The sequence below is a fragment of the Carcharhinus amblyrhynchos genome, unplaced genomic scaffold (assembly GCF_965287045.1).
Source record: "Carcharhinus amblyrhynchos unplaced genomic scaffold, sCarAmb.v2.hapA scaffold_45, whole genome shotgun sequence".
Taxonomy (NCBI): Eukaryota; Metazoa; Chordata; class Chondrichthyes; order Carcharhiniformes; family Carcharhinidae; genus Carcharhinus; species Carcharhinus amblyrhynchos.
Genome location: NW_027649786.1, coordinates 3,897,271 through 3,918,847, shown reverse-complemented (window position 1 = coordinate 3,918,847; position 21,577 = coordinate 3,897,271). Strand labels below are relative to the sequence as shown.

The 21,577-nt window shown below is 45.4% G+C and overlaps 1 protein-coding gene across 6 annotated transcripts in view; it reads left to right on the top strand.

Annotated features, from left to right (window-relative positions):
* LOC145337307 (uncharacterized) overlaps positions 1 to 21,577 on the top strand; it is a 72,170-nt gene that overhangs the window by 16,141 nt on the left and 34,452 nt on the right. For 4 of the 6 annotated variants that reach the window (XM_080182110.1, XM_080182111.1, XM_080182108.1 and 1 more), the window contains 2 exons: positions 1,258 to 1,341; positions 16,349 to 16,441. In XM_080182110.1, coding sequence (XP_080038236.1) covers positions 1,258 to 1,341; positions 16,349 to 16,441 — 177 coding nt within the window. The remainder of the gene's footprint in view (positions 1 to 1,257; positions 1,342 to 16,348; positions 16,442 to 21,577) is intronic. The other 2 variants (XM_080182113.1, XM_080182112.1) reach the window with 1 other exon arrangement.

The window sequence follows — 21,577 nt, the reverse complement described above, 5'->3', positions numbered from 1 at the left end:
TACCACTAGGTCCCCTTTCTCATCCTCTAAAGGACCAACGTTCACCCTAGCCAGCCTCTTCCTTTTTATATATTTATAAAAACTCTTGCTATCCTTTTTTATATTAAGCGCTAGCCCAGCTTCATAGTTTCTCCTACCCTCCTTTATCAACTTACAGAGTCCTACCGTTAGCCCTATACTCTACACGTCCATTATTCCTGCCAAAGTGAATTACCTCACACTTTTCCGCATTAAACTCCATCCTCCACCTCTCGGCCCAGCTCTGCAACTTGACCAAGTCTCCCTGTAGACTAAGACACCCTTCCTCACTATCTACCACACCTCCGACTTTGGTGTCATCAGCAAATTTACTAATCCACCCAGCTATACCCTCATCCAGATCATTTATAAAAATTACAAACAGCAGTGGCCCCAAAACAGATCCCTGAGGCACACCACTCGTAACTGAACTCCATGTCGAATACTTACCATCAACCATTACCCTCTGTCTCCTATCCGCCAGCCAATTCCTAATCCAATTTCCTAAATCAGCCTCAATCCCATACATCTGCAATTTCTGCAGAAGGCTTCCAAACTGCCCCCCCCTTATCTTGAGGCTGTGCCCTCTAGTCCTGCTGCCCTTTCTAAGCGGGAAGAATCTCTCTACCTCTACCCTATCCATCCCCTTCATTATCTTATACGTCTCTATAAGATCCCCCCTCATCCTTCTAAACTCCAATGAGTACAGACCCAGTCTATTTAGTCTCTCTTCATAGTCCAACCCCCTCATCTCTGGGCACCGATAGGCACCGATTACAATGAATTGTAGTTGATAATCTAAACCGATTGTAATGATATTTGCTGTATTTTCCATGTGGAACGGTGATTATTAGGTGCTGTCCAGGATTCTGGAGGTTTGTTATTTGACGAAATCTTCAGTTAAAATCATTTTTTAAACAACCTACAATTGTACAGCTTCCACACCCGTTTGGAGGAAAGAACTCCAGATTTCTCTGACCCTTTGTGTGAAAGGAATGCTTCCTGATTTCCCTCCTCGATGGGCCAGTCTAGTTTTAATTTCAGGATTATGTCCCCTTGCTCTGCATTCCCTCGCTCGAAAAACAGCTTCTTGCTATTCATCAGGTTGAAGCTTTTTAACAGTTTAAACATCTTGCTCTCTATACTCAAGGAAGTACAAGTCACTTTACATAACTGATTCTCATATACATGAGCAATGAAAGGTTGTTACTAAGTGATTGATGTTCTTGTCTTTGGCAGGGTTACCCATTCTGGTCGCCATGTTTGTGAATATAACAATCATCATGACAATCATGCTGATTATGAAGAAATATGAGTACAGTGGTGAGCATTGGCAACAATCTTTACCGATCAGAGCAAAAACACCTCAAATTGTTATTAACCAGACTAGAGCTAGTGCCCCGTACTGAGGAAGCATAACTTAGCAAACTCACCTCATAAGCATATTCGCCAGGCCTGCTGAATGACTTAGATTGTGTTAGATGCAATTGAGTAGAAATATTTGATGTTATTTGATTTATTATTGTCACATGTACTGGGATACAGTGAAAAGTATTGTTTCTTGTGCACTATACAGTCAAAGCATGCTGTTCGTAGAGAAGGAAACGAGAGAATGCAAAATGTACTATTACAGTCATAGCTAGGGTATAGAGAAAGATCAACTTAATGCAAGGTCCATTCAAAAGTCTGACAACAGCAGGGAAGAAGCTAGTTTTGAGTTGGTTGTTATGTGACCTCAGACTTTTGTATCTTTTTCTCAATGGAAGAATGTGGAAGAGAGAATGTCTGGGGTGTGTGGGGTCCTTGATAATGCTGGCTGCTTTGCCGAGGCAGCAGGAAGTGTAGACTGAGTCAGTGGATGGCAGGCTGGTTTGTTTGATGGATTGGGCTGCATTCACAACCTTTTGTAGTTCCTTACAGTCTTGGGCAGAGCAGGAGCCCATACCAAGCTGTGATACAACCAGAAGGAAAACTTTCAATGGTGCATCTGTAAAAGTTGGTGAGAGTCATAGCGGACATGCCAAATTTCAGATTTGATTTCTACAGGTTAAAATTACCACCTATTGCCCAAGATATACTTGGTAAATATATTTCAGCAGGAGGTCAGTGCTATTCTCATCCAGGACTTTTCAGATCACTACTTTCAAATAATGTCAAAACTTCAAAATCAGTATTTCTGTCTGGTCATTAAAATTTGATTAATGGGAGATCTTTTCAGTACTGCATTCCAATTTCCTTGCCTAATTAAAGCATTCACTTCAGGCTTCGTCAGCATTTAGCAAGATCAGGACAAGACTCAAGCTTCAGCTGATAAGTGGCAAACAACATTCATGTCACACAGGTGCCAGACAATGACAATCTCCAACAAGAGAGAATCAAACCATCTCCCATTGACATTCAACGGTATTACAGTCACTGAATCCCCTCTTTCAACATCTTGGGGATTCATTCTGAGTTCAGGAACCTCAATAAAGGTAACTATGATGGTTTGAGGCATGAGTTGGCAATGATGGACTGGGAAACATTACTAAATGGAAGGACAGTGGATAGACAATGGCAGGCGTTCAAGGAACAAATAGCTGAAGTCCAGAAGATGCAGTATAATGTGGATAAATGTGAGGTTATCCACTTTGGTAGCAATAATAGGAAGATGGATTACTTGAATGGGTGTACATCGAGAGGGGTACATACTCAGCGAGACCTTGGTGTCCTTGCGCATCAGTAGCTGAAAGTAAGCGTGCAGGTACAGCAGGCAGTAAAGAAGGCAAATAGTATGTTGGCCTTCATAACAAGAGGATTTGAGTGTAGGGATGGGGATGTTTTGCTGCAATTGTATAGGGCATTGGTGAGGCCACACCTGGAACATTGTGTACAGTTTTGGTGTCCTTATCTGAGGAAGGATGTTCTTGCTATAGAGGGAATGCAGCTAAGGTTTACCGGGCTGATCCCTGGGATGGCAGATTAGTCATAATGAGGAGACACTAAGTCGGTTAGAATCGTATTCATTGAAGTTTAGAAGTGAGAGGGGATCTCAAAATGCTTATAAAATTCTAGCAGGATTAGATAGGGTAGATTCAGGAAGAATGTTCCCGATGGTGGAGGAGTTCAGAACTAGGGTCATAGTTTGAGGATAAGGGGTAAACCTTTTAGAACTAAGGTGAGGAGAAATATCTTCACTCAGAGGGTGGTGAATGTGTGGAATTCACTCTCTCAGAAAGTAGTTGAGGCAAAATGTTGTGTGATTTCAAGAAGAAATTAGATATAGCTCTTGGGGCTATGAGGGGAAGGGGGATCAGAATATTGGATTGGATTTGATGATGAGCCATAATCATAATGAATGGCAGAGCAGGCTCGAAGAGCTGAATGGCCTTCTCCTACTTCTAGTTTCTGGCTATGTTACCATTAACCAAAAACCAAACTGAACTAGCCATTAATACTGCTGCTACCAGAGCAGGTGCTAGACTGGGAGCTTTATGGTGATTAGCTCACCTCCTTCTCAAAGCCTGTCAACCATCTACAAGACATGAGCCAGGGACATGATGGAATACTCTCCAATTGTCTGGATATGGATTGCTCCAACATCCCGGGCAAAGCAGCCCACTGGATTGCACCCCAACCACAAACTTTCACTCTCTCTACCACCAACGCACAGTGGCATCCGTGTGTACCATGTTCAAAATGTGTACAGTTTTGGTTTCCTTACTTGAGAAAGGATATATTGGCACTGGAGGGGGTGCAGAGGAGTTTCACTAGGCTGATTCCGGAGTTGAGAGGGTTGGCTTATGAGGAGAGACTGAGCAGACTGGGGCTATACTCATTGCGATTTGGAAGAATGGGGGGGAATCTTATAGAAACATAAAGATAATGAAGGGAATGGATAAGATAGAAGCAGGGAAGTGATTCCACTGGCGGGTGAAACTAGAACTGGGGGCATGGCCTCAAAATAAGGGGGAAGCAGATTTAGGACTGAGTTGAGGAGGAACTTCTTCACACAAAGGGTTGTGAATCTGTGGAATTCCCTGCCCAGTGAAGCAGTTGAGGCTACCTCATTGAATGTGTTTAAGGCAAGGACAGATACATTTTCAAACAGTAAAGGAATTAAGGGTTATGGTGAGCAGGTGGATAAGTGGAGCTGAATCCACGAAAAGACAGCCATGATCTTATTGAATGGCAGAGCAGGCTCGAGGGGGGTCAGATGGCCTACTCCCTGATCCTTACGTTCTAAAGATGCACTGCAGCAACTCACTGTGGTTCCTTAGACAGCACCCTCCAAACCCAAGACCTCTACCATCTAGAAGGACAAGGACAGTGGACACATGGGAACACCACCACCTGGAGATTCCCCTCCAAGCAACTCCCTTGGAAATGTATTGCTTTTCCTTTACTGTCTCCAACTCAAAACCCTGGAGCTCCTTCCCTAACAGGACTGTGGGTGTACCTGCACCTCAGTGATTGCAGCGAGTTCAAGAAGGTAGCTCACCATCACCTTCTCAAGGGGCAATTAGCAATGGACAATAAAGGCTGGCCTGGTCAGGGACACCCACATCCTGGGGATGAATTTAAAAAACGCTCAGAAGTGTGATGAGCGCTACCTGTGTAGAATTCCAGTCAGAGTGTTGCTCTTCCTAGATCCAGTGGATTCACCTGATTCCATTTTCCGGGGTGCCACCCTACTGGGTTTCTCCAAGATTCTCCCCAGTTGGCTATTTGATGGAAAGCCTCTTTGACATTTACCCTAGCACTTGGCTGCTCACCTTTATAAAGATGATCTTGGCTCCCAGAACATATGCATTTCTAATAAGGATGAAAACCGGCGAGTTCTCTCGGTTCAATGATAATGCAGCAGTCACTTTCTCTACACTACAGTTATTGCAAAAATACTACAAAGTTACACATTGGCTTTAAAGCATTTTGGAGTTCTAAAAGATGTTATATAAATGCAGGTTTCCTGACCTGATTAGATCATTGAACTGCCTGTGGCACCGAATACCTGTATAGCTGACGTGGAGGTGGCACTTACTGCCATCTCTCCACTGTGTCACCTTGGGTTGCTTTCTCGTTTGCAGTTCAGATAAGGCTGATTTGAGGCCATTTGAGGCACTTGTGTTGGGAACTCTGTTCTCTGAAGCATAAGGTCCAGAGATCTTTGATGCTTCCCACTCCTGATCTTTTTGAAAACAGTTGCTGTCACTGAAGTTTCTACAAATATATAAAACAAGAAAGAGTGGCTAAAATAAACTTTGGTCCTTAGAGGATGAGGGCGGGGGGGGTATGTAATAATTGGAGATGAGAGAAAATGGCTGAGGCATTGAACAGGTACTTTGTGTTGGTCTTCACAGTGGAAGTCACAAGTAATATGCCAAAAATTGATGACAGGAAAGTTATGGCAGGTGAGGACCTAGAAACTATCATTATCATGAAAGAGGTAATGTTGGACAATTTTTTGTATCCATATAAGGGCAATATGGCAGCGAGGGCAGTGGTATGCTCCTCCTGCCAGATGTGGGAAATTAGGGAGCAATCTTGTCTCCCTGACAACTTTGTCTGCAGGAAGTGTGTCCAGTTGTAGCTTCTCACAGACCGCATTGTTTGGTTGGAGGGGTAGGTGGATGCACTGCGGAGCACACAGGAGGCAGAGAGTGTGATAGACACTAGTTACAGGGAGGTTATCACACCACAGGTTCAGACAGGTAGATGGGTTACTGCCAGGAGAGGCAGGCAGGAAGTGCAGGAGTCTCCTGTGGCTATTCCCCTTTCAAACAGGTATATCATTTTGGACACTGTTGAGGGGAATAACCTGTCGGGGGAGATACCAGCAGTAGGCAGGCCTGTGATACCACAGCTGGTTCTGCTGTGGGACAGGGGTCGGGCAAAGAACAAGTGAGCAGTAGTAATGGGGGACTCGCTAGTTAGAGACATTTCTGAGGCCACGATCGAGACTCCAGGATGGTGTGTTGCCTCCCTGGTGCCAGGGTCAAGGACGTCTCTGAGCGATTGCAGGACATTCTTAAGGGGGAGGGTGGGCAGCTAGAGGTCGTTGTACATATTGGTCCCAATGACATAGGTGGGAAAAGGAATGAGGTCCTGAAATGTGAATATTGAGAATTAGGCAGAAGGCTAACATGCAGGATCTCAAAGGTAGTAATTTCAGGACTACTACCGGCGCCACATGCTAGTGAGAGTGGGAATAGGAAGATTAGGCAGATGAATGCTTGGCTTGAGAGCTGGTGCAGGGGGCAGGAATTTAGATTTTTGGATCATTGAGATCTTTTCTGGGGAAGGGCTAACCTATTCAAGAGGGATGGATTACATTTGCACTGGAGAGGGAACTAACATTCTGGCGGAGAGATTTGCTAGAGCCACTTGGGAGGGTTTAAACTAGTTTGGCAGGGGGTGGGATCCAAAGCAGTAGGGAGACAGAAGAGAAGTTTGAGGACAGCATGGAAGTTAAAGAGAGCACATTAAGTAGTAAAGGCAGTGTCAGTAATCCTAGTACCCGAGAGATCAGACAGAAGCAAGACAGAGAGCAAGGGAAGTCCAGATTAAACTGCATTTATTTCAATGCAAGAGGCCTAACGGGCAAGGCAGATGAACTCAGGGCATGGATGGGTATGTGGGTCTGGGATATTATAGCAATTACTGAAACATGGCTAAGGGAGGGACAGGATTGGCAGCTCAATGTTCCAAGGTACAGATGCTATAGGAAAGATCGAACAGGAGGTAAGAGAGGAGGGGGAGTCGCACTTTTGATTAAGGAAAACATCATGGCCATACTGAGAGGGGATATATCCGAGGGTTCGGTCGCTGAATCCATATGGATAGAACTGAGAAATAAGTAGGGGGAAATCACTTTGATAGGGTTGTACTATAGGCCCCCAAATAGTCAGTGGGAAATTGAGGAGCAAATATGTAAAGAGATTCCAGATAGCTCCAAGAAAAATAGGATGGTAATAGTCGGAGATTTTAATTTTCCCAACATTGAGTGGGTCAGCCATAACATTGGGGGGTTGGATGGAGAGAAATTTGTTGAGTGTATTCAGGAGGAATTTCTCATTCAGTATGTGGATGGCCCGACTAGAGAGGGGGCAAACTTGACCTCCTCTTGGGAAATAAAGAAGGGCAGGTGACAGAAGTGTTAGTGAGGGATCACTTTGTGGCCAGTGACCATAATTTTATTAGTTTTAAGATAGCTATGGAGAATGATAGGTCTGGCTCAAAAGTTAATATTGTAAATTGGGGCAAGGCCAATTTTGTTGGTATCAGGCAGAAACTTTGAAGTCTATGGGAAGGAAAAGGGACGTCTGGGAAGTGGCACATTATCAAAGTGTGTTAACCAGGGTTCAGGGTAAACACATTCCTCTTTGAGTGAAGGGCAAGGCTGGTAGAAGTAGGGAACCCTGAATGACTCGAGATATTGAGGCCCTGGTCAAGAAGAAGAAGGAGGCACATGACATGCATTGGCAGCTGGGATCAAGTGAATCTCTCGAGGAGTATAGGGGATGTAGGAGTAGAGTTGAGAGAGAAATCAGGAGGGCAAAAAGGGGACACAAAATTGTTTTGGCAGATAAGGCAAAGGAGAATCCAAAGACCTTCTACAAATACATAAAGGGCAAAAGAGTAATAAGGAAGAGAGTAGGATCTCTTTAGGACCAACAAGGTCATCTATGTGCGAATCCACAAGGGATGGGTGAGATCCTAAATGAATATTTCCCATCAGTATTTACTGCTGAGAAAAGCATGGATGTTAGGGAACTTGGGGAAATAAATATTGATGTTTTGAGGAGTGTACATATTACAGAGAAGAAGGTGCTGAAAGTCTTAAAGCGTTTCAAGGTAGATAAATCTGTGGGACCTGATGAAGTGTATCCCAGGATGTTGTGGGAGGCTAGGGAGGAAATTGCGGGTCCCTTAGCTGAGATATTTGAACCATCGATAGTCACGGATGAGGTGCCTGAAGACTGGAGGGTGGCAAATGTTGTGTCGTTGTTTGAGAAGGGCTGCAGGGAAACGCCTGGGAACTACAGGCCAGTGAGCCTCACATGTGGTGGGTAAATTGTTGAAAGGTATTTTGAGAGAAGGATCTACAGGCATTTCGAGACGCAAGTACTGATTAGAGACAGTCAGCATGGCTTTGTGAGTGGAAAACCATGTCTCACAAATTTAGTTGAGTTTTTTGAAGCGGTAACCAAAAAGGTAGATGGGGGCATTGCAGTTGATGTTGTCTACATGGACTTTAGCAAGGCCTTTGACATTGTTCGCTGGAGCGAACGGAGTGAAGGTTGCATGGAGTAAAGGTAAGCAATTACCTTTGTAAAGATTTTTGCGGGCTTTGTAACTTCTTCTGCTTTAAAAATTAGACAGGAAGTGGGCCACGGGGCTTTGTGGGAAGGGATTTTTTTTACTGCGCAAAGTTTAAAAGGAGAATTGCTGTAAACAGTGGGCAGCGTCGGGAGTGGGCAGTGGAGTGAGAGGGAAGCAGAGTGAGCAGTAAGGGCTTTGGATAACAGGGCTTGGGAGAAAAGGGCGAGGTAGGTTTAAATTCTTAACTGTGTTTAGAAATCACTAAGAGACTGTGATGGAGGGGCATGTGATGTGCTGTTTCTGTATGATGTGGGAGCTGGTGGACCCCAAGGTCCTTCCCAGTGACCATGTCTGCAGTCAGTGCTGGTTGCTTGAAGAGCTCCAGCTGAAAGTAGATGAGCTGAACTCTGAGCTTCAGACACTGAGGCTCATCAGGGAGACGGAATGTAGAACATAGAACATTACAGCGCAGAACAGGCCCTTCGGCCCACGATGTTGCGCCGACCAGTTAAAAAAAAACAATGACCCACTAATCTAAACCAATCCCTTTTCGTCCATAAACCTATCCACGGATCTCTTAAACGCCCCCAAACTAGGCGCATTTACAACCGCAGCAGGCAGGGCATTCCAATCCCTCACCACCCTCTGGGTAAAGAACCTACCCCTGACATCGGTCCTATAACCTGGATAATGGGGTACAAGAGAGATTCACACCCCCGAGACTGGCTAACTCTGAGGGTCAGGAACAAGAGGGTGCTGCTGAGGGGAGGAAGGAGGGGGGAGTGGGGAGGAAGGGTGAGAGGAAGGAGGGGGGAGTGGGGAGGAAGGAGGGGGGGACCCAAAGGCCTCAGCCTCTCAATCTGCACAACAGGTTTGAGGTTCTTGATCCCAGTGTGGACAAGAATGAGGGCTGTAAGGTTGATGAGCAAACTGCCCACTGTACAGTGATGCAGACACAGGACAAAGGGGAAGAAATAAAGAGGAATGTAGTGGTAATTGGGGATCGTGTGGTTAGGGGTATAGACACTGTCTTTTGTCACAATGATAAAGAATACAGAAGGGTTTGTTGTCTGCCTGGTGCTTGGGTCCAGGATGTCTCATCTGGGCTGCAGAGGAACCTGGAGTGGGAGGGTGAGAATCCGGTTGTTGTGGTACATGTGGGTGCCAACGACATAGGCAAAATGGGAACTAAGGATCTGCAGAGGGAATATGAAAAGCTGGGAATCAAATTAAAAAGCAGAACCGACAAGGCGGTTATCTCTGGATTACTATCTGAACCACGTGCAGATGGGTGTAGGGTAAATAGGATTAAGGAGATGAATGGGTGGCTTAGGGATTGGTGTGGGAGGAATGGGTTTGAATTTATGGGGCATTGGCACCAGTATTGGGACAGGTGGGACCTGTTCAGATGGGATGGTCTTTGTCTGAACCGTGCTGGGATCAGAGTCCTGGCGAATCGTATAACTAGGACTGTAGATAGGGCTTTAAACTAATTAGCCGGGGGGAGGGTGCAGGGGTGGGAGAAATTACAATATCTAAAGTAAAAGAGAAGGGTACGGGCACAGGAAAATGTTGAGGATGTCCCAATAATAAAGGGAGTAGAGGGCATGAGAAAGGTTGGTAGCGTTCCTTCAAATAGGGTCCAGGTGAAGGCTGGGATGAAGACACTTTATCTGAATGCACGAAGCATTCGGAACAAAGTGAATGAGCTGGTGGCACAGATCAGCTCAAATGGATATGATATGGTGGCCATTACGGAAACGTGGTTGCCGGGTGACAGGGACTGGGAGCTGAATGTCCAGGGGTATCAAGTGTTTAGGAAGGATAGACAGGAGGAAAAAGGGAGTGGGGTAGCTCTGCTGATTAAGGATAATATCAGGGCGGTAGTAAGGGAAGATATAGGCTCCAAAGAGCAGAACGTGGAATCATTGTGGGTGGAGATAAGGAACAGTAAGGGGAGGAAGACACTGGTGGGTGTGGTCTATAGGCTCCCAAATAATAACTTGGAGGTGTGGCGGGCTATAAACAAGCAAATAAATGATGCGTGCAGAAATGGAGTGGCAATAATTATGGGGGATTTCAATCTGCATATTGTTTGGTTGACCCAAGTCGGACACGGTGGGCTTGAGGAAGAGTTCTTGGAATGCTGTCGGGATAGTTTCCTTGAACAGTGTGTGACAGAACCTACGAGGGAGCGAGCTATCTTAGATCTGGTGTTGTGTAACGAGGCAGGAAGAATTAGGGATCTTGTTGTGAGGGATCCTCTTGGGACGAGCGATCATTGTATGGTTGACTTTTTGATGCAGATGGAGGATGAGAAAGTAGGGTCCCGAACCTGTGTCCTCTGTTTGAACAGAGAGGAGTACGATAGGATGAGAGCGGAATTGGCAAATGTAGATTGGGGGCGCAGATTGGTTGGTAGGACTGCTGAGGAACAGTGGAGGATCTTTAAGGAGATCTTTTTCGGTGCTCAGCAGAAATATATTCTGATGGTAAAGAAGGAATGTCGGAGAAGGGATAATCAGCCGTGGTTATTGAAGGAAATAAAGGAGAGTATTAAATTAAAAGCTGATGCGTTTAGAGTGGCTAAAAGTAGTGGGTGAGTAGAAGATTGGGAGAGGTTTAAAAATCAACAAAGAATGACTAAGAAGTTGATAAAGGAAGGATAGACTATGAAGCTAAACTAGCACTAAATATAAAAAAGGACAGTAAGAGTTTTTACAAATATATAAAGAGGAGGAGGCTGGCTAGAGTGAATTTTGGACCCTTAGAGGATGAGGGAGGGGATTTAGTGGTGGGGGATGAGGAAATGGCTGAGGCCTTAAGTAAGTTTTTTGCCTCGGCCTTCACGGAGGAGGACGCAAATAGTTTGCCGGATATTAAAGATAGAAGGATGGTAGGAGTTGAGGGCCTGAATGCAATTACTGTCACTAGAGAGATGGTGCTTGATAGACTAATGGGACTGATGGTGGACAAGCCCCCAGGACCGGATGGAATGCATCCCAGGATTCTGAAGGAAATGGCAGAGGTGATAGTAGATGCCTTAGTGATTATTTACCAATCTTCGCTGGATTCCGGGGAAGCGCCGGAAGATTGGAAAACGGCTAATGTTACGTCGCTGTTTAAAAAAGGTAGCAGGCAAAAGGCAGGGAATTATAGGCCAGTTAGTTTAATGTCTGTAGTTGGAAAAATGCTTGAATCCATCATCAAAGAAGAAATAGCGAGGCACCTGGAAAGGAATGGTTTGATAGAGCAGACGCAGCACGGATTCGTTAAGGGGAAGTCGTGTTTGACAAATTTATTGGATTTCTATGAGTAGTGCAGTAGACAAAGGGGAACTGGTGGATGTGGTGTTTCTTGATTTTCAAAAGGCGTTTGATAACGTGCCGCACAAAAGGTTTCTTCAGAAGGTTAGCGAGCATGGAGTTGGGGATAAGGTGTTAGCGTGGATAGAGGATTGGCTGTCTAATAGGAGGCAGAGAGCTGGTATCAATGGGTGCCATTCTGGTTGGTAGTTGGTGACTAGTGGAGTGCCGCAGGGATCGGTGCTGGGGCCTCAGCTATTTACCATTTATATAGATGATCTGGAGGAGGGGGCTGAGTGTAGGGTGACGAAATTTGCTGATGACACAAAGATGAGTGGAAAAGCAAATTGTGCGGAGGGTGTGGAAAGTCTGCAGAGGGATCTGGATAGGCTGGGCGAGTGGGCGAGGACCTGGCAGATGGAGTACAATGTTAGCAAGTGTGAGGTTATCCACTTTGGCAGAAATAATAGTAGGAGGGATTACTATTCAAAGGGCGAAAAGTTGCAGCATGCTACGGTGCAGAGGGACCTGGGGGTCCTTGTGCACGAGTCGCAAAAACCCAGTCTGCAGGTGCAGCAGGTGATGAAGAAGGCGAATGGGATGCTGGCCTTTATAGCGAGGGGGATAGAATATAAAAGCAGGGAGGTCTTGCTGCAACTGTACAGGGCACTGGTGAGGCCGCAGCTGGAGTACTGTGTGCAGTTTTCGTCGCCGCACTTGCGCAAGGATATATTGGCCTTGGAGGGAGTGCAGAGGAGGTTCACTAGGCTGATACCAGAGATGAGGGGGTTAGACTATGAAGAGAGATTAAATAGACTGGGTCTGTACTCGGCGTTTAGAAGGATGAGGGGGGATCTTATAGAGACGTATAAGATAATGAAAGGGATGGATACGATAGAGGTAGCGAGATTCTTCCCGCTCAGAAAGGACAGCAGGACTAGAGGGCACAGCCTCAAGGTAAGGGGGGGGGGAGCAGTTTAGAACGGAGTTGAGGAGGAACTTCTTCACTCAAAGGGTGGTGAATCTCTGGAATTCTCTGCCCGTTGAAGTGGTGGAGGCTACCTCGCTAAATATATTTAAGTCACGCGTAGCTAGGTTTTTGACAGACAAGGGAATTAAGGGTTATGGGGAGAAAGCGGGAAAGTGGAACTGATCCACTTCAGATCAGCCATGATCTTATTGAATGGCGGGGCAGGCTCGAAGGACGAGATGGCCTACTCCTGCTCCTATTTCTTAAGTTCTTATGTTACCACATGGTAGGTTGTTCAATAATGCTAAATCTAGGATGAGATATCTAAATGGCTACAAAATTGCCTTCTTGACAGAAGCCAGAGGGTGGTTCTAGAGAGTTGTTTCTCAAACTGGAGGCCTGTGACCAGTGGTGTGCCTCAGGGATCAATGCTGGGCCTGGTTAGAAAGCTTGCAGATGCCACCAAGATTGATGGCATAGTGGACAGTGAGGAAGGTTATCTCCAATTGCAGTGGGATCTTGATCAGTTGGGCCAGTGGGCTGAAGAAAGACAGTTGGAGTTTAATTTAGATAAATGCGAGGTAATGTGTTTTGGTAGATTGAACCAAGGCAGGACTTACTCAATTAATGGTAGGGCATTGGGGAGAGTTACAGGACAAAGAGACCTAGGCATATGTGTTCATAGTTCCTTGAAAGTGGAGTCACAGATGGACAGAATGGTGAAGAAGGCATTCGGCATGCTTGGTTTCATCGGTCAGAACACTGAATACAGGAGCTGGGATGTCTTGTTGAAGTTATACAAGACATTGGTAAGGCCACACTTGGAATACTGTGTACAGTTCTGGTCACCCTATTATAGAAAGGATATTATTAAACTATAAAGAGTGCAGAAAAGATTTACTAGGATGCCATTGGGATTTGATGGATTGAGCTATAAGGAGAGGCTGAATAGACTGGGACTTTTCTCTCTGGCGTGTAGGAGGCTGAGGGGTGACCTTAAAGAAGTCTATAAAATAATGAGGGGCATAGACAAGGTAGACAGTCAATATCTTTTCCCAAGGGTAGGGGAATCTAAAACTAGAGAGCATATGTTTAAGGTGAGAAGGGAGAGGTACAGTGTCCAGAGGGGCACTTTCTTCACACAGAGGGTGGTGAGTGTCTGGAACAAGCTGTCAGAGGTAGTAGAGGCGGGTACAATTTTATCTTCGAAAAAGCATTTGGATAGTTACATGGGTAAAATGGGTAGAGAGGGATATGGACCAAATACGGGCAATTGGGATTAGTTTAGGGGTTTTTAAAAAGAAAGTGCGGCATGGACATATTGGGCCGAAGGGCCTGTTTCCATGCTGTAAATCTCTGACTGTAAATTAATGGGGCCAAAGGTAGACAAGTCTCCTGGTCCTGATGGAATGCATCCCAGGGTACTAAAAGAGACAGCGGGAGAAATTGTAAATGCACTAGTAGTAATTTACCAAAATTCGCTGGACTCTGGGGTGGTTCCTGCAGATTGGAAAACAGCAAATGTGATGCCTCTGTTTAAAAAAGGAGGTAGACAAAAGGCGGGTAATTATAGGCCGGTTAGCTTAACTTCTGTAGTAGGGAAAATGCTTGAATCTATCCTCAAAGGAGAAATAGCAAGGCATCTGGATATAAATTGTCTCATTGGTAAGACACAGCATGGGCTCATTAAAGGAAAGTAATGTTTAACTAATTTGGTGGAATTCTTTGAGAACATTACATGTGCAGTGGACAGTGAGGAACCTGTAGATGTGGTGTATCTGGATTTCCAGAAGGCATTTGACAAGGTGTCGCACCAAAGACTGCTACATAAGATAAAGGTGCACGGTGTTTCGGATAATGTATTAGCCTGGATAGAGGATTGGTTAACTAACAGAAAGTAAAGAGTGGGGGTAAATGGGTGTTTTTCTAGTTGACGATCAGTGACTAGTGGTGTGCCTCAGGGATCAGTGTTGGGACAATTTACATAGATGATTTGGAGTTGGGGACCAAGTGTAGTGTGTCAAAATTCGCAGACACTAAGATGGGTGGAAGACCAAAGTGTGCAGAGATGCTGAAAGTCTGCAAAGGGATACAGATAGTCTAAGTGAGTGGGTGAGGGTCTGGCAGATGGAGTACAATGTTGGTAAATGTGAGGTCATCCATTTTGGTAGGAATAACAGCAAAATGGATTACTATTTAAATGGTAAAAAATTGCAGCATGCTGCTGTGCAGAGGGATCTGGGTGTCCTTGTGCAAGAATCTCAAGGAGTTGGTTTGCAAGTGCAGCAGGTAATTAAGAAGCAAATGGAATTTTGTCCTTCATTGCGAGAGGGATGGAGTTTAAAAACAGCGAGATTATATTGCAGCTGTATAAGGTGCTGGTGAGGCTACACCTGGAGTATTGTGTGCAGTTTTGGTCTCCTTACTTGAGAAGGGATATACTGGCACTGGAGGGGGTGCAGAGAACATAAGAACATAAGAAATAGGAGCAGGAGTAGGCCATCCAGCCCTTCGAGCCTGCCCCGCCATTCAATAAGATCATGGCTGATCTGTCGCTGCTCAGTTCCACTTTCCCGCCCTCTCCCCATAACCCTTAATCCCCTCTCCTATCAAAAACCCATCAACCCGTGTCTTAAAAATATTTAGCGAGGCAGCCTCCACCACTTCAACGGGCAGAGAATTCCAGAGATTCACCACCCTTGAGTGAAGAAGTTCCTCCTCAACTCTGTTCTAAACCGCCCCCTTTTTATCTTGAGGCTGTGCCCCCTAGTCCTATTGTCTTTTTTGAGCGGGAAGAGTCTCTCCACCTCTATCCTATCCATCCCATTCATCATCTTATACGTCTCAATGAGATCTCCTCTCATTCTTCTAAACTCTAACGAGTACAAGCCCAGTTTATTCAGCCTCTCCTCATAGCTCAACCCCCTCAACTCCGGTATCAGCCTAGTAAACCTCCTCTGCACTCCCTCCAAGGCCAAAAGAGGAGATTCACTAGATTGATTCCAGAGTTGAGAGGGTTGGCTTATGAGGAGAGGCTGAGTAGACTGGGGCTGTACTCATTGGTATTCAGAAGAACAAGGGGAAATCTTATAGAAACATATAAGATTATGAAGGGAATAGATAAGATAGAAGCAGGGAAGTTGTCCCTACTGGGGGGGTGAAACTGGAACTAGGGGGAATAACCTCAAAATAAGTGGAAGCAGATTTAGGCCTGAGTTGAGGAGAAACTTTTTCACACAAAGGGCAGTGAATCTGTCTAATTCCCTTCCCAGTGAAGCAGTTGAGGCTACCTTATTGAATGTTTTTAAGGCGAGGATAGATAGATTTTTGAACAGTAAAGGAATTAAGGGTTATGGTGAGTGGGTGGGTAAGTGGGGCTGAGTCCACAAAAAGATCAGCCATGATCTTATTGAATGGCAGAACAGGCTCGAGGGGCCAGATGGCCTACTCGTGCTCTTAGTTCTTATATTCTTATTAAGTTGGGTGCAGGAATAGTGGCAGGAATCTTGGTGTATAATTTCAGTGAAATGAGTTTAGGAATGCCTCGGTCAGGTAGGTACAGGTTCCAGCCATGCTGCAGTGATATTGTACACAGGGCAACACCTGGTCTAACTGCAGACTTTTTTATTAATCTTTATTCTTGATAGAAGCTATTATTCCAATCAAACAGAAGGTTTGGCTGCAGCTTGATTTAGTTTGTAAAGCTCATTATTTCAGTATTTAAAATCCTGACTGCTTTATTTTTATTGTTTAGAGGAAGGATGTGCCTCTGAATGGCCTTTGATATATAAATTATTTGGTGCTGTCGGTTCACCATTTGCGTTATGTCTACTTGTGTTCACCTACAGTGAGTATCTCTGCACAACCTTGAATTGATTTAATCTGAACACTTTAGAAGACTTTATAGAAAGTTGATGCATTAAAGTGAAAACAGAAAATTACTGCCCAACAGAAGATGATGAAAACAAGTTCATATTTCCTGTCATCCATTTTCTTTTAAATACTGCACCAGAGCAAATGGGAAACCTGCTCTCAGGTTACAGCCATCGCCACCCTGAATCCATTCTTCCCTGCTTCATAGCCAATGAAACCAATCGTAACATCCTGATTGTCTGCCTAGCTGCGATCAGGAACAGAATTCTCCGATGTCACACACCCTGCCATCGCTGTCAGCTACAACAGAGAATTTGGCACTCAGACAAATCTCCATTCCCAGCCGCAGGGCTGTAGAGTCCCAGCCGCAGGGCTGTAGAACAGAGAACACTACAGCACAAACAGGCCCTTCGGCCCACAAGTTGCGCCAATCATATCCATACCTACCAGGCCTATTTATAACTCTCAATCCCATTAAATCCCATGTACTCATCCAGAAGTCTTTTAAAAGACTCCAGTGAGTTTGCCTGTACCACACCGATGTCAGCCGATTGCACTCACTCACCGCCCTCTGAGTGAAAAACTTGCCCCTAACATCTCCTCAGTACTTGCTTCCCAGCACCTTAAACCTGTGACCTCTCGTAGCGACCATTTCAGCCCTGGGAAATAGCCTCTGAGAATCCACCCTATCTATACCTCTCAACATTTTGTAAACCTCTATCAAGTCGCCTCTCAACCTCTGTCTCTCCAGGGAGGAGACCTAGCTCCCTCAACCTATCTTCATAAGGCATGCCTCCCAATTCAGGCAACGTTCTTGTAAATCTCCTCTGCATCCTCTCAATAGCTTCCACATCCTTCTTGTAGTGAGGTGACCAGAACTGTGCACAGTACTCCAAGTGGGGTCTGACCAGGGTCTAATAAAGTTGCAGCATTACCTCCCGACTCCTAAACTCAATCCCTCGATTAATGAAGGCCCGTACACCATACGCCTTCTTGACCACATCCTCCACCTGCAAGGCCGATTTAAGACTCCTATGGATCCGGACCCCAAGGTCCTTCTGCTCCTCAACACTGCTATGCTGCAGTCCATGTAAACCACATCCTGCTCTTCCTTCGTCAGTCTGTTCAGTCACATTTTCAAAGAACTCAACTAGGCTCGTAAGGCACGACCTGCCCTTGACAAAGCCATGCTGACTATTTCTGATCATACTAAACGTATACTGTAGAGTGCCAGCCGCAGGGCTGGAGAGTGCCAGCCGCGGGTGAGGTTGGTGAATTCCGACCCAGATAGCTCAGGAATTGAACCAGGTATGCTTGCTTAAGCACTATATTAGACACATTTGTCCACTAAACAGAGATGATATGGATCTAATTGAACCTTTTCTTGCTTCTTCACTGACATAATGGGCCGAAGGGCCTTCATCGTGGGCCGAAGGGCCTGTTCTGCGCTGTAATAAGCACTTAACTATCTTCCTGTCCTTTCTGTTACATAGAAACATAGAAAAAAAACTACAGCACAATACACACCCTTCAGCCCACAAAGTTGTGCCAAACATGTCCCTACCTTAGAGATTACTAGGTTTACCTACAACCCTCTATCTTACTAAATTCCATGTACTTATCTAAAAGTCTCTTAAAAGACCCTATGAAATCTGCCTCCACCACCGTTGCTGGCAGCCCATTCCACACGCCCACCACTCTCTGAGTGAAAAACTTACCTTGACATCTTCTCTGTACCTACTCCCTAGCACTTTAAACCTGTGTCCTCTTGTGGCAGCCATTTCAGCCCTGGGAAAAAGCCTCTGACTATCCACTCGATCAATACCCCTTAACATCTTACACATCTCTATCAGGTCACCCCTCATCCTTTGTATCTCCAAGGAGAAAAGGCTAAGCTCACTCAACCTATCCTCATAAGGCATGCTCCCCATTCCGGGCAACACCCTCCTAAATCTCCTCTGCACCCTTTCTATGGCTTCCACATCCTGCCTGTAATGAGGCGACCAGAACTGAGCACAGTACTCCAAGTGGGGTCTGACCAGTGTCCTATACAGCTGCAAAATTATCTCTCGACTCCTAAACTCAATTCCTCGATTGAGGAAGGCCAGTACACCATACACCTTCTTAACCACAGCTTCAACCTGCGCAGCTGCTTTGAGTATCATATGAACTCGGACCCCAGGATCCTTCTGATCTTCCACACTGCCAAGAGTCTTACCATTAGTATTATAATCTGCCATCCTATTTGACCTGCCATAATGAACCACTTCACACTTATCTGGGTTGAATTCCACCTGCCACTTCTCCGCCCAGTCTTGCATCCTATCAATGTCACGCTGCAACTTCTGACATCCCTCCACACTATCGACAACACCTTCAACCTTTGTGTCATCAACAAACTTACCAACCCATCCCTCCACTTTCTCATCCAGGTCATTTATAAAAATCACAAACAGTAAGGATCCCAGAACAGATCCCTGGGGCACTCCACTGGTGACTGACCTCCATGCAGAATATGACCCATCTATAACCACTGTTTGCCTTCTGTGGGCAAGCCAGTACTGAATCCACAAGCAATGTCCCCTTGGATCCCATGCCCCCACACTTTCTCAATAAACCTTGCATGGAGCACCTTATCAAATGCCTTGCTGAAGTCCATATAGACAACATCTGCTGCTCTTTCTTCAATGTGTTTAGTCGCATCCTCAAAAAATTCAATCAGGCTCGTAAGGCATGATCTGCCTTTGACAAAGCCATGCTATTTTTAATCATATTATACCTCTCCAGATGTTCATAAATCCTGCCTTTCAGGATCATTTCCATCAACTTACCAACCACTGAGGTTAGGCTGACTGGTCTATAATTTCCAGGGTTATCTGTACTCCCTTTCTTGAATAAAGGAACCACATCCACAATCCTCCAATCCTTCGGAACCGCTCCCGTCTCCATTGATGACACTAAGATCATCGCCAGAGGCTCAGCAGTCTCCTCCCTCGCCTCCCACAGTAGGCTGGGGTACATCCCATCTGGTCCTGGCCACTTATCTAACTTGATGCTTTTCAAAAGCTCCAACACATCCTCTTTCTTAATATCTACGTGCTCAAGCTTTTCAGTCCACTGCAAGTCTGCACTACAACCACCAAGATCCTTTTCCATAGTGAATACTGAAGTAAAGTATTCACTAAATAGCTCTGCTATTTCTTCCGGTTCCATACAAACTTTCCCACCGTCATACTTTCACATCTTATTCTCTTGCTCTTCGCATACTTGTAGAATGCCTTGGGGTTTTCCTTAATCCTGACTGCCAAGGCCTCTCATGACCCCTTCTGGCTCTCCTAATTTTCTTCTTAAGATCCTTCTTATTAGCTGTATACTCTTCTAGATCTCTAACATTACCTAGCTCTCTGAACCTTTTGTAAGCTTTTCTTCTTGACTGTTCTTGAATATAATTTATTTTGGTTAGTAGGTACTATAGAAGTCTACAACATAGAAATTGTTTATATAATAAAAAATGAAACAGGAAAAACTCAGCTCTATTTGTGAAGAGTTTCATGTCTTGATCACTGTTCCCACAATGGACCACACTGAGACATCAATCACCTGTCCGGGCTTGTTTCCCAGAACAGGTTTAAGATAGCCCCTTCCTGGGTTGGACTATCTACATGTTGACTCAAGAAGCACTCTTGGACACACTGAACAAACTCTGCCCCATCCAAACCCCTGGCACTAAAGGAATCTCAGTCTGTTTTGGGGAAGTTAAAATAGCCCATCACAACAACCCAGTTGTTGTTACATCTTTCCACATTCTGCTAACATATCAGTTCCTCCACTTCACGCTGGCTGCTGGGAGGTCTGTAGTACAACCCCAACAGTGTGATTGCACCCATCCTGTTCCTGAGTTTCACCCATATGGCCTCAATGCATGATCCCACCAAGGCGTCCTCCCTCTGTAAAGCTGTGACATTCTCCCTAATCAGTAAAGCAACAACCCCACCTCTTTTGTCACCCTCTCTATTTCGCCTGAAGCAGCTAAATCCTGGCATTCTAAGCTGCAGGTCCTGTCCTTCTTTCAGCCAACAGTAGTTGCCACAACCTCATAGTTCCGTGTGGTGATCCAAACTTCAAGTTCATCCGCCTTACTTGTCATACTCCTTGCGTTAAAACACCATCTATCCCGTCATATTTGTGCATTCTCCCTGTGTTTTACTTCTCTTAGCCTTACTGGACCCCACAGCCTCATTGAGTTCTCCACAGTCTCTGTACTCTGTACTGACGTCCTTTTTGATTTTTATCTTTGGTTTCTCCACCTTCCACTTTTCCCCTTACTGCCTTTTGTTTCTGTTCCCACTTTACTTCCCTCTGACTTCCTGCATCCATTCCCATCCCCCTGCCACATTAGTTTAAACCACAATCCCCCCCCCCCGCCAACAGCACTAACAAACACTGCCCCTGGGACAGTGGTTCCAGTCCTGCCCAGGTACAGACGTCTGATTTGTACTGGTCCCACTTCCCCAGAACCGGCTCCAATGTCCCGGGAATTTGAATCCCTTCCCTCTTGCACCACCCCTCAAGTCACGTATTCATCTTATCAGTCCTGACATTCGTACTCTTGACTAGCACATGGCACTGGGAGCAATCCTGAGGTTACTACCTTTGAGGTCCTACTTTTTAGTTTAATTCCTAACTCCCTGAATTCAGCTTGTAGGAAGGACCTCATCCCGTTTTTTACCTATATCATTGGTACCTATACGTACCATGACAGTTGGCACCCTCCAGAATGTCCTGCAGCCACTCCAAGACATCCTTGACCCTTGCACGAGGGAGGCAACATACCATCCAGGAGTCTCATTTGTGTCACACAAGCGCCTGTCTATTCCCCTTACAATTGAATCCCCTATCATTATGGCTCTGCCACTTTTTTTCTTGCCCTCCTGCACAGCAGAGCCAGCCATGGTGCCATGAACCTGCCTGCTGCCATCTTCCCCTGATGAACCATCTCCCCCAACAGTATCCTAAACAGTGTATCTGTTTTGGAGGGAGATGACCATAGGGGACCCCTGCACTGCCTTCCTACTCTTCCTGTGTCAGCTGGTCATTCCATATCTCCCTC